Below are 13517 nucleotides of genomic sequence, written 5' to 3' on the forward strand. Positions count from 1 at the left end.
TTGGCATTAATATTGGCATTAAATCATTTCAATGTGTATTTATGCGTTACTCGACACCCCATAATTGTACATACAGATAATAACCCATTGGTCTTCATTAATAGAATGAAGAATAAGAACCAGCGAGTTCTCCGTTGGAGTCTTGTGCTGCAAGAATATGATCTAATCATTAAGCATATTCGGGGTAAAGAAAATATTCTTGCAGATGCTTTGTCAAGAATATAAATACAATGTTTACATATTACTGTAATGTATTAAAAAGTTTGTATCCAAACTTTTTCTTTAAGGAGGGGTGTGTTAGGAGATACATTTATACTATTATATTATTATTACTTTACCATAGTATTGTACTGTATATATTATATTGGTTGTAGACTAGACCAAAGTTCAGTAACCAGGTTGTTAGTAATTGTACCTATGAGATTGCTCATAACTCAAGTTGTCAGAGACACTTGTTTGATATTCCATATAAGGAAATTGTTACAACAACTTCATACTAAGATGATGATGTCATTTGAATTTCATCTTAAAACCAATTTCATCATCTTTAAGTTATTTGATGAGATCATTATGATCACCCCACATATCCTGCATAAGAATACAAATAGTGGTACATTAACCATATTTAATCAGTCCTAATACGAATACTGACATAGCTAAACTAAATGCTGTTAAAGTCTATTGAAGTATCTAGAAGTCTGTTTGACTGTTTTGAACAACTGAAGTAAAGCTTTATATTAGCCTTGGGCTCAGCTATATTTGTAAGTCTTGAATTTCTTTATGTATTTTGATTGTGTGTTACCACCATCTTACACTTTGATAATTATTTTATATTGTTAATTAATCTTTATCTTTATAATCATTTTAATTGATTTTGTTATCTTTTGCTTTTCTGTTTGAAGAATAAAACGTAGATTAGAGTATATAACTTATCCATTGTATTGCCTATCTTCTGTTTGTGCCTTGCATGTAACAATCAGATAAACTGCCATCAGCAAGTCAGACACAGCCAGATGAGTAATAAGCATGGTTTGCACCTTATTAAAATCATTTTTATTGTTGTCCTTGTTATTAAACCTCCGTGATAAAATAACAATTCCATTACCAATGGCAGATGAAACACCAATAACCAACATCAATACTCTTAACCCTTCTCGTTTTAGTAAGTCTGCACAGGAAGAAAAAGCATCTGTTGGTTCGCAGACATCAATGTCACCCACGAGACAACACAGCTTAAACAAATCTGAATATCTAAGAGAATGAACAAACAAATAACCATAGTTGTAAAGAAATGTTATTTTGTACATCTGACCTGCCTCATATATTTTTCAGTTGCATAACAGTTGCATTTAACTACTTTTGTACGGATTGAAATCAGCGTAGAAGATGGCATCGAATAGCAAAAGGCTGGTTTCCATAAAATTGCTACACCGTGTCGCCGACAGAGCGTAGCAATTTTATGAAACCAGACTTTAGTCAAACAAGGCCATATAGATGGCTGCAGTCGCGTGCTCATTAGTGTTTACCGACCGACCAACCTACCAACTGACCGAAATTACTGAACGTTTAAAAATGTTGAAATGTTTAAAAACATTTATATTTTTTAAATTTACACGTGCGTAGCCTGTCACTTTTGACGTGCTCGCATCACGTGATTTCGAGTTGAAAAGTAAGTCAAGAAAACATAAATCGGGCAAATAGAGTGCGCAATAAAATTTAACGCGCAGTGCGCGCGCAACAATCTGCGCACTCATTTGTAATCATATCTTCACAACCATGAATCACAATTAAATAAAATTTGGTACTCATAAATTTCAGGGCATAAATCATCATATGGCAATACAATTACATGCGTAGCGCATGTAACGCATGCGTACGCGCGCTTAAAATTTTCAAATTTTATTTTCGATGAAATAAGAGTACGTTTCACGCAATTTTGTAAACGCTTAATACATATGTATATTATACATATGTATTATAACCAGTTTATTAAAGTTCAATTTGGTCTTTTAATATATTTGTATGGTTATAGGTATTGTATGGTGTTATTCAGTCGCCTTATAAAACAAATACTTTGCACTTAAAGGTCAAATGTCAATATTAACCAATCACACAATTTGCATTTAAAACCAAATAAAAACTAACATTTAAGAAAAAATGTTATGTTTTATCATTCTGTTAAGACATCTATCAATCATACACAATCAAAAGAGCACATTTATCATTACACAAGTTGACATGGGTCAAAGGTCAACATTTGAACAAATGATATACTAAATAATGCAAAGTTATTCAAACTATGAGATCGATGTTCATAAATGTAATCACGTTATTTGATCAGTGAAGTTATGGTATTTTTATATTTTTTCTAGTGCGCATTATTTTAAATGTATTAATATAATACTGTAAAATAAATAATAAAATTAATATTATGACGATTAAAATATTATGATGTTAAAATGTTGCGCTGACCTTCAATGATTTGCCACTATACAGTTGCATTTATTAGGGCTACAATATTCGTCTTTGGAAAATAAACTACTATTCATCAGAACCAGAGAATACAAATTCGTACCGGATAGGGCATAGGCAGATCCAGGTGGCCAAACTCAATCCACAACTCACTACACAGACAGACCACAATTTTTATATAGTTTGGCCCATACAGGAAAGAGTTTCCTGTATACAAAGGATTCTAAAATAACCCATGTGGATTTGCCCGAATGAACCCTCTAAGGACCCTTTTGGGATCTATATGTGGTGTGCTACATAAGGCCCTGTATTAGAAATTAGTATGGGGTAAATAGTTCATAGATGAACTATGGAATAAAACTAAATGTGCACCTTCAATCTTTAAATAACATTTATGGCTTTGCTCAAATGAACCCAAGGGTGGGGCTACAAGAGACCCTATATTGGAAATAATGTATGTGGGGTGAAAATGTGGGTTCATAGAGATATAATAAATATCCCTGTGCACCCTCGATCATCCATAAGGAATATTTTATGGATTTGCCCAAATTAACCCAAGGGCCGGTCGTTCTCCATGGATGGACATTAAGCCCCATAATGGAAATATAAGGGGTGACACTGTGAGTTCATATAGACAGGCGTGGCCCATGAATTAAGCTGCCTGTGCACTCTCGATCCTTAAGAAAAATTTATGGATTTGCCTAAATTAACCAAAGGGCCGGTCCTCCATGGACATTAAGCCCCATAATGGAAATATAATGGATGACACTGTGGGTTTATATAGACAGGCACAACCATGGAATAAAGCTGCCTGTGCACTCTCGATCCTTAAGGAACACTTATGGATTTGCCCAAATTAACCCAAGGGCCGGTCATCCATGGACATTAAGCCTCATAATGGAAATTTAAGGGGTGACAATGTGGGTTTATATAGACAGGCACATGGAATAAAGCTGCCTGTGCACTCTCGATCCTTAAGGAACCGATTTGGATTTTGCCTAAAATGAAACAACAGCAGGTCATCTATTTAAACCCTTCTGTGGTTCTCTACTGTATGTTCAGTTCTACATTTGGCTCCTGTATCGGATCAATGCATTTGGCTACATAAGTTACTGTGTTAGAAATATATCGGGTAACTAAAACTGTAGGTTCCAATATTAAGCCATGGGAAAAGCCTGTCTGTGCACTCTCAATCCTTTTAAAAGGAGCCCATATGGATTTGCCAAAATGAACCAAGTGTAACTTCTGAATTCTCTATGAGCCGTACATTCCGTTTATTTGAGATTCGTGGATACCTGATTGAAATTGCTCAAATATTTCTGAAAGACATTGTACTGTATAGTAATAGTATTATTCCCCTTCCACACCTCTTTGAATTAAATCCGCCCTGATAGGCTCTTAGGTACAGGATTTAAAGGCAATAATCACACTTGTATTTTTCAAACAGTATAATCTATTAGATTGAATAAAACTATCTATTATAAACAATTTGCCGTTAGAAATCTCTGTGCCATGTCGTTATTTAGATGAGAAAAACAGGTCAAAGGTTAACATTACAGAAAAATAGGTGTTTCAGTCACTTTTTGAAAAAAATGTTTCATTATGGCAAGTATAAACATATATATTGTGAACAATTTGACACCACAATTGGCTCCTTACGACAAATATTTATTAATTTATGTTTTTATAACCTTATTCAATTATGTCAAAGGTTAATAACCACACTTCCGGTCATTTTCAAGCAATATCATCTGTTATACTGAATATAAAGGTATATCTTGGGAACAATTTGCTCCTATTTTTAATTCTCTCCGACCTGCCGTTACTTAGATATAGCAAAAAAGAGGTCAAAGGTCAAAATTGCTAACAATGGGGTTTCCGGTCAATTTTTCAAAGAAATTTCTGTTAGAGCTAATATAAACATATACATTGTGAACAATTTGACACCAAAATTATCTCACTACGCCCAAAATTTCCAGAGATACAGCATGTTTTTATATTGGTCAATTTTGAAATTTGACCCCTTATATCTCGAAAACGCTTCCTATCCTGATCGATTACCCTCCATATTCGTAATCTACGGAAAATTCTGGTCTAGAAAAGTTGGATAGCAATTTGTCCCCTTTCGGGTGGTGATGGTAAAAATGAATTTGGAACTGTTTGGACTTCAAGAGTTTTTGGTTTTCAAAGAGTGCCGAATTGAGAGGGTTGACTATTCTTTAATTAAAGGTCATGAAATATGAATGCGTGTACAGTTTCAAAAACCATTATTAAATAGTAGGTGCTTGAACAGCAATAAACCAGTATTTGTAAGCATATGGGTATTAATGTCCTTTCAATACTTACAGTTCTTTTAATTCCTTCAGTTGTTCAAAAGTTCTATCTCTGTATTTCTGTAAGTTGTTGTCCCTTAAGTCTCTATTAATAATATAAACAACCCGTTAAAAGCACAATGATGTTAACAAGTGAGTCGGCGAGAGATTGCGCAATGAATAATAGTTATATTGTTGGTTGGTAAGTTAATTTTTGCCTAGTACGTTTAGTCGTTGGTACCATGCACACACATGCGCATAGACGAACGTATCGGTTACAAAGTCAATACATTTATCTTATTTTATTCAAACAAGATCGCTTTCGCCAACAAATGTACCAATATCCGGTATTTTTTTAATGTACAATATTTGTATTTCAGTTAAGTTTTAAATGAGTTAAATAATTATTTAATCTATTCCTTTTGTGAATCATTTTGATAGTTTTGATTTTGCATTATATTTCTTTGAAGAACACAATTATATTTTGAACGCGTTTTCGTTATAAAATAAATAAAAAAAATAATAAAGGTATAACAGTTAATTAAATATTTATACTCATGTTTACAAAAACAACTTAATGTTTATTAATTAATATTATTAATTATATGATTGTTATGCAAACTAGTTCTGCCTTTGATTAAAATACTTCTTAGAAGCTGTACTTTGAAGCAAATTAACTTTGATTCATCTCAAATTGTTTTACCATGGTAAAACGTTTAAAACTTACAAATACAAAAGGGATGAAGTAGAATAGCAAAATGCACCATATTTTATGGTAGTTATGCTGTTTTTATTTAATAACCTGTTGAAATAAAAACAATGATTTTAAATGACAATGTTATAATGGCAATGATATAGTGGAATTAAGATGATGCAATTTTCAAAATGTATCAATGTTACTGGTACATAATAAATAATTTAATTGTACTTATTAGGATTTTTTTAAAGCATGTTAATATACAAGTTTCTATGCCATGAAACCACAACTTAAATTGTCTTAATATGTATGTGTTTTAACAGTTAGTGTGTCTATTAAAAGTAAAACAGAAAACTTGTTATTATTAAATGATGCCATGCATTAATTATAAATGATTATGAAATATGTTAATTGGACGTCGAAACAACCAAACATGAAGTCCTAATAAGGCCAACAAATGGGTAGGTCGGTAGGAAAAGGTGTTTTTTTTTTTTTTTTTTTAGACCAAAAAATGTGTTGCCGGCAAAAAAATAAACAATTTACACATGATAAAAAAAATACTTTTAAAAACACTATTTCCGTGTTATATGCTACATTACGCGAGTTAAAATTATTCCAGATGAAAAATATTGAGTTTCATATTGTTTTATCCATACGTAATTACACTGGCATTATAGATATAACATTAAAATGCAGGCCGTTATGAGCCATATTTCGCCGATTTCTTATCGCGGGGAAATTTCCCACCATGGAGAGACATCGATTGATCGCAAGGCGCATGCTGGAACGGGTGGATTATCGCTATATAGATAAACAAGTTTCAACAAAAGAGCTTACGAAAATCTTAGGTAAATTTTTATTAAATGTATAGGCCTACTTGCTTGGCGATTCCATGCATTTTAAATCATTAAACAAGTTCATAATCATCGTAGTACTCTGTACAGTAAAAGTATGAGGGTGTTAAAAAATGTGATAACTAATAAAAACGTGTCACAACCACTGTGTAATCAAAGCGTTTATTTAGTTAAAACTTCGAACCCCCTAAAATTGATAATCGCGTATTCCGGTTATCACATGATTGAGTCACGGTTGGTTGCACACTTCTTTTTTACACGGCGGAAGTGAAATAAATTCGCCAATTTGGCAAATAAGACAATATATTTATGTATTTCACCTTATATAAAAGTAATTACGAAAAAGGTACCTACAGTATTTGTAATGACGTCAAATCATCAAACGTCTTGGCCGTCAATGTACGTATTTGGTTATTGTTCAAATACCTTCAAAAAAATTAATTGTTTAAAAAAACATAATGGAAATTTAATCATCGGCATATTATGGCTTTAGGATTTTTAGTTGCGTGGACGCGACTCTATAGTTCACTATGTTGGTCGGTCGGTCTGTCGGTCTGTCGGTATGTCTGTCGGTCCGGTATCACTATGCGTTTTATTGCTTTCTGACCTTATCTTGATATCAGTTTAATCTAGCTAAGTCAATTTTTCACAGTATATTCCTTATGGCCAGGAATCGATGTGGTTATGTTTTCACGGTGCGCAATAAAAAATTACGCGGTCTACGCACGATTTAACGAAATCACGTTTGTAATCATATCTTCACAACCATGAATCACAATTAAATCAAATTTGGTACTCATAAATTTCAGGGCATAAATCATCATATGACTGCTCGCCGGCTTTTAAAAATTGTCTCCTATCTTTTAACACTAGCCGGTCTGAAAATAATATTATTTTTGTTATTTTGTGATGTTATTAATAAACCAATTTTGATGATTTTCAATAGGCATGGTCTGAAAGTACTATCTACACCCAAAAATTCAGAACGATAACTTGAAAACAGTAGACGCTATCGTGCTAACAAACAAAAATACATACACACATACAAACAAAGTGAATACTATACTATAACAAACACACGCGATCGATTACATATACCTCCTTGGCGGAGGTAAAAAATACTCACAGTTCATTCAAAGATGTCAAACCAGAAAAAACACAGGCTGGTAATGAACTAATTTGGTTGTGATTCAAACCCCTTCAAAAATAAATTTAATACACGGTAATATAACAATTGAAATTAAATAAATAGATATTCAATATTTGTATTAAAAGAAATGGCCCATGTTTAAATACGATAAACAAACGTACAATCCTTTCAATGCTCTCAAATCATCATTGCTATTAATATAGGAAAATAAATGAAAACATCGTCTGGTAATATACTAATCTAGGTTAGTTTGAGTACAGATACCGTATTTATATGAATAGATTTCCCGCTGTGTTTTGTTTCGCCCCATAGGACATCATTTGGTTAAACTCCCTTCGAATAAACGCTAAAAACCCCGGGTGTTTTTATTTCCTCTTCCACCCCTGAAAAAACTTTTCCGAAAAAATATTCGAATAAATACGGTACCTCCGAAGTAAAGACAAAAATCGAAACGCTGAATGGTGAATAACAACATAAAAACAGACAATAGAAACTTGAGGCAAGTATGAATTTTAAAAAAAATAAGAAAAACCATTGGCTGGTAATGTACTAATTTCGTTTAAGCCAAATATCTCCAAAGTAAACAGAATACGCAATACACATGTGGAATTGTCTATGTTGACCACTTTTCAATTAGCATTATAACAACAAAGTAAATGCAATTACCGTATATAAAAAATAAACAAATTTCTTCTAGAGATATCAGCCCAGAGAAAATAGTGGCTGGTAATTTACTAATTTCGTAGGAAGACAAATTCCTTCAAAGTAAACACAATGCACATGTGGAATTGTCTATGTTGACCACTTTTCAATTAGCATTATAACAACAAATTAAATGCAATTATATAAAAAAAACACGTTTCTTCTAGAGATATCAGCCCAGAAAATTAACAACAAAAAAACGTAATTAAGACAATTAATACTTAACACTTACAGTTTTTCCAGAGATGTCAAACCAGAAAACAATTTGGCTGGTAATGCGCTAATATTGTTCAAGGACAAATTCCTTCAAAGTTAACACAATGCACAGTAAACATGTGAAATTGAATATGTTGGGTACTTTTCAGTCAATTTAACAACAATTTTAGGCCTACTCTGATCTTTGTCAAATATGTCAAACCAGAAACAAAAACCTGCTTACATAATTTCGCGGTTTTATAATATTTATGATAACTTTGGTACTTTATTTTCAGGAAAGGTAAATAAATTTATAAATTGTCCTATTTAAGATGATGACTTTTTTTAATGCTTTAAAAAAAAAAATCTGTTTTCCAATATGTCGCTGTACATTGATATCAATATCCTAACATTTGTGTCAGTTTTTAAATGTGAATACTGTAAGTCAAAGACTGGTGGACAACAACTTAAAACAGGCAATAGAGATTTGAGACAAGTATAGAAATAAAAATACAGTTTTTTCAGAGATATTAAATCAGAAAAAGCATAGACTGGTAATGTACTAATTTGGTTAGATGACAAATCCCTTCAAAGTAAACACAATGCAACAAAAATGTGAATCCACAGAAACAAAATTGTCTGGTAACATAATTTTTGCGGGTCATGATAATATGCTTAATATGCTAACTTTAGTATTTATGATTTTATTTTTAGGAAAGGAAGGTTACGTTAGTTAGGAAATGATAATTGTTATTGCTGGTTATAGGCATACAGTTCTTTCAGAGATATCAACCTGAACAAATATTAAATGTGCATATTTTGATTATTTTTATATAAAAAAATGTATATTTGGTAGCAGAATTGTTATGTTTATTTATATAATATTAAATAATTTAAGTGTTTGGACAAATTATTTGGTATCAAATGAACGCCCATAAAATATTATATCCATTGCTACCCAACATGTATTAAAAATCTGTAATTATGATGCTAATTTTGTTAAAATTGTACATATTTTATAATTTTTTTACAAAAATGAGTATATTAAATAGTGTAAATTTATTTTGGTTTATTTTGTATAATAAATCAATATTTGTTTAGCTTTAATGAACTATGTCACACATTAAATGAAAGCCAATCAAATATGCTATCCAATTGAATTGTAAAGTTAAAATTATAAAGCTAATAATTAGCTTTATAATTTTAACTTTACAAGTATAGTGTAAATATATTTTGGGTTATTATACATTTAATTCTAGTGTTTTAAATAACTATTTGGTATCAAATTAAACCCCATAAAACATGCTACCTAGTACATACAGATTATCCAATATGTATTGAAATATCTTTTTTTTTTTGGAAAATATAGAATTATATAATATTATAAATCAACCAAAATAAATTTACCCTATAACTTACTGTATTCTCATGTTTGTCAAAAAAAAAAGAAGCATATTTTCAAAAAAGTCATAATTAAAGATTTTCAATACAAGTTGGGTACCAATGGATATTATATTGTATAGGGTTTTATTTTTTATACCAAATTTAACGCTAAAATTATTTAAACCAAAATAAATTTACACTAATTTATACTCATTTTTGTCTAAAATTATTAAAATATGGAATTTTTAGTTTTGGTCATTTTTGGATCAAATGTCAGTAAAAGCATTTCCGGTCATTTTTCCGCTAAAAGTTGTGTTAGACCGATTATAAATATGTATATTCTGAACAATTTGACACCGAAAGCAAATCTGTACGACAAGTGGTTGTCGAGATATAAGAGCCACACATTATTAACCTTAATGCATACAAATCTGACCCAGGTCATAGACTATTAACACTTACAGTTTTTCCAGAGATGTCAAACCAGAAAACAATTTGGCTGGGACTGCACTAATTTCGTTCAAAGACAAATTCCTTCAAAGTAAACACAATACCCAGTAAAAATCTGGTAACATAATTTTGCGGTTTCATGATAATATGCTAACTTTAGTATTTATAATTTTATTTTCAGGAAAGAAAGGTTACGTTAGTTAGGAATGATAATTGTTATTGGTTGTTATAGGCATACAGTTCTTTCAGAGATATCAACCTGAACAAATATTAGGTGGTAAAATTCTAATTTCTATCCAAAAACACTCATTTAAAGTATAGACAATACATGGTAGAAAAGGAAAGTGGGGCTATCACCATTACAGGCCCACTTTAATAATAGTTTACGCATAACAATGTGTTGAAATAATTGACAATGTCAATGTTGTGACTTTTTTAGTTTTACCACTATCACCGTTTAGAAATTAAAAATCGACCATTTTGTTTTCCCCAAAATTGTTTCGTCTCTGTCATCAAATTCTTTTAGATATAATAATGATAAGTTCAGTAAAGATACCTACAATGATTTGATTGGACAATGCTGGTTGTAATTATAAATTTCTGTCCAGTTATAGCTTATTGGATTGTTACAATAATATTCGCATGTCACTGATGAGAACTGACAAGACAAATTCACTGGGCAAACCACTTCTATAAAAACAGAATAAGAAATAAATAAATACAAAACAATAACCGATAAAAGATAGTTAGCAGACACTTCTCATGTAACGTTGTTACACGTTACGATTGTTCATTCTGTACGACGAAGGAGAATCATTTACTCTAAGCCTGCGCGGTCACCTTTTTGTAAGACTCTAGACCTATTTTATGAGTCATAATAAGTTAATAATCCTGATCCCTTGCCGTTTTCATTGTGATATGGATGAGTTTGCTCGCTGACCTCATCGTGTTATTTTTATTATCAAAGACGTTTTGTCTCCAAAACAAAAACAAAAATAAAAATGAAGATTAATTAAGCTTTAAAAAAAACTTCATTGATGTCAAGACAATCGCTTGGTTGACTTTTGTATTTCTTTAAATTCAAGTTTTATCTAAATCATAAAGCTTTGTTTGATCCAATATTTGGAAATATAAATTGTTTAACAAAAATGAGAGACAACCAATATTGCAGAAAATCGATTATTTGAAATTTACTCAGTAAGTTTGATAATGATCAGATCAAGAGACTACAATAGCAAACATATTATACATGTATAATGACAATATTAAAAGCATACCAGAATAATTGCAGCAGATAACAAGCGGTACAGTCAAGATAAAAAATATTAGACATGTATAATGACAATAATAAAAGCAATCATACCAGAAACATTGCAGCAGATAACAAGCGGTACAGCCAAGATTATGACGATTATTATTTTAAAGACGACAGCCATCATTCTTCTTTACTCAACTCAACTAAAAATAAACGTTTACTCCGTGAACTTGTTCGTTATGTTATAAACGTATCGTGCTAACTACTCATATATAATTGAATAATTCTGTTGCGTTGATGTTAATGTGTATTAAACATTTAGACAAATTACTTCACCAGATATTCCTAGTATAAACGTCTTAAATAACCAATATCGTAAAGTACAACATTAAAAGTGAAGTAGTCGTGTGGTCCTCTTAGCCTACTGTTGCAAAATATTTTTTAACAGTGACTAACCCAGAGTTTGAAGCGAAAGTTCGCTAGTTCAGGACTTAACCCCCTGTCATTATAATAATAAATATATATTGTGTTAATAATTTCAGTGCTTTTATGCTTACAAAATTGATTTCAATTGATGTGTCTTATAGAAATGGTGCTGTTTGTAATGTTAAGTGTGGCACATGCAAGCGAAATCGGATATATATATATATATAAACACATCAGGCAATGAACATTAATTCTAAACCGCCCGGGGATATACTGAAATTTAATTAATTAATTTGAAACGATAAAGATGAGGAAATCTGTGAGAATGAGAAAAAGTCGCCCCAACCGAGACTCGAACTCGGACCGCCTGCTTGATATGCAGATGTCCTAATATATATATATATATATATATATATATATATATATATATATATATATATATATATATATATATATATATATATATATATATATATATATAATCATACTGTAAATTATAGAAACAGTGCTCATATTCGGAACATGATCTCATAATCGCGTCGAGCATAGCTCATTGGCAAAAGTTCCATATTTTTTAGTTGTATGAAAAAATGTCTCTGGCGGGATTTGAACCTGCAACCTCTCGCTTACAGGGCGAGTATCATACCACTAGACCACAGAGCCATGTATGGTATTATCACAGATTTTCACCCACCAGATACATTCTCTCATACAACAAACGCCCTCACAATCAGTGGAGGCTTAACAAGTCAGAATAAATTCCAACTTTAATTCGCAACGGTTTTTTAAATAATATTTTGTATATGTAAATCAATGATGTTGCGTAGCACTGTGTAAATTATATATAAATCATACTGTAAATTATAGAAACAGTGCTCATATTCGGAACATGATCTCATAATCGCGTCGAGCATAGCTCATTGGCAAAAGTTCCATATTTTTTAGTTGTATGAAAAAATGTCTCTGGCGGGATTTGAACCTGCAACCTCTCGCTTACAGGGCGAGTATCATACCACTAGACCACAGAGCCATGTATGGTATTATCACAGATATTATGTACCCATTTACATACGATTTTACAGGAAAAGGGGTACAAATCTACATTAGAAATCGTTAAAATCTTCAATTTTTTTCACGCTGCTGCTCTAGCCCGCTACGTCACACGAGATGACTCATTAATTAGATGAAATCAAGCAGCAGTTATAGTACTACACTTTGACATTTTTGTTAAAATGGAAACTCCACTATAATGTATAGGTAGCAGCTACATTTCTGGTATTTATGAGTCCCATGATAATACTGTATTTCGCTGTCAGATAATCATTGAATTATTATCAAAACAGTCCATGAAAGTTTTTGTTTGTAATATGATACTTCACACTTAAGGCGTGATGAAGTGACCCCCAGACTTGACCTTAGCAATAAAATAAAATAAATTGAGTCTGTTTCATATCAAAGTTATTCACTTCTGTAACAAAATTCACATTATAGAAAGAGAAAAGAAACGTTTAATTATAACTCAAAAACCACATTGTCTGACAGATTTTTGCTTTTAATTACATTTTTTAAGGTAAAATAACTATTATATGACAATAAAATGACACATTCAAAAACAAATTTG

At 31.4% G+C, this 13517-nt stretch overlaps 1 protein-coding gene and 2 non-coding genes across 3 annotated transcripts; all 3 read right to left on the reverse strand.

Annotated features, from left to right (window-relative positions):
- Positions 1-672: 672 nt before the first annotated feature.
- Positions 673-8088, reverse strand: LOC140050491 (G-protein coupled receptor GRL101-like). The gene is made up of 5 exons (XM_072095713.1): positions 8078-8088; positions 7462-7533; positions 6690-6761; positions 4819-4890; positions 673-1251 (listed from the first exon to the last, which is right to left on the reverse strand). The coding sequence occupies exons 1-5, from the start codon at positions 8086-8088 to the stop codon at positions 930-932; spliced, it is 549 nt and encodes a 182-aa protein (XP_071951814.1). The 3' UTR covers positions 673-929.
- Positions 8089-12487: 4399 nt separating this feature from the next.
- Trnat-ugu (transfer RNA threonine (anticodon UGU)) lies at positions 12488-12559 on the reverse strand. Its single transcript has one exon. It is a non-coding gene; the product is annotated as a tRNA-Thr (tRNA).
- Positions 12560-12854: 295 nt separating this feature from the next.
- Positions 12855-12926, reverse strand: Trnat-ugu (transfer RNA threonine (anticodon UGU)). Its single transcript has one exon. It is a non-coding gene; the product is annotated as a tRNA-Thr (tRNA).
- Positions 12927-13517: the final 591 nt, after the last annotated feature.

This window comes from Antedon mediterranea, chromosome 1 (genome assembly GCF_964355755.1).
Source record: "Antedon mediterranea chromosome 1, ecAntMedi1.1, whole genome shotgun sequence".
Classification (NCBI taxonomy): Eukaryota; Metazoa; Echinodermata; class Crinoidea; order Comatulida; family Antedonidae; genus Antedon; species Antedon mediterranea.

Coding starts and splice junctions, on each gene's coding strand:
- LOC140050491 (XM_072095713.1), bottom strand. Junction 6,762..7,461: donor TTGACATCTTTGAATGAACT/GTGAGTATTTTT, acceptor ATTTTTTTGAAG/GTATTTGAACAATAACCAAA. Junction 1,252..4,818: donor CTGAAGGAATTAAAAGAACT/GTAAGTATTGAA, acceptor TCATTCTCTTAG/ATATTCAGATTTGTTTAAGC.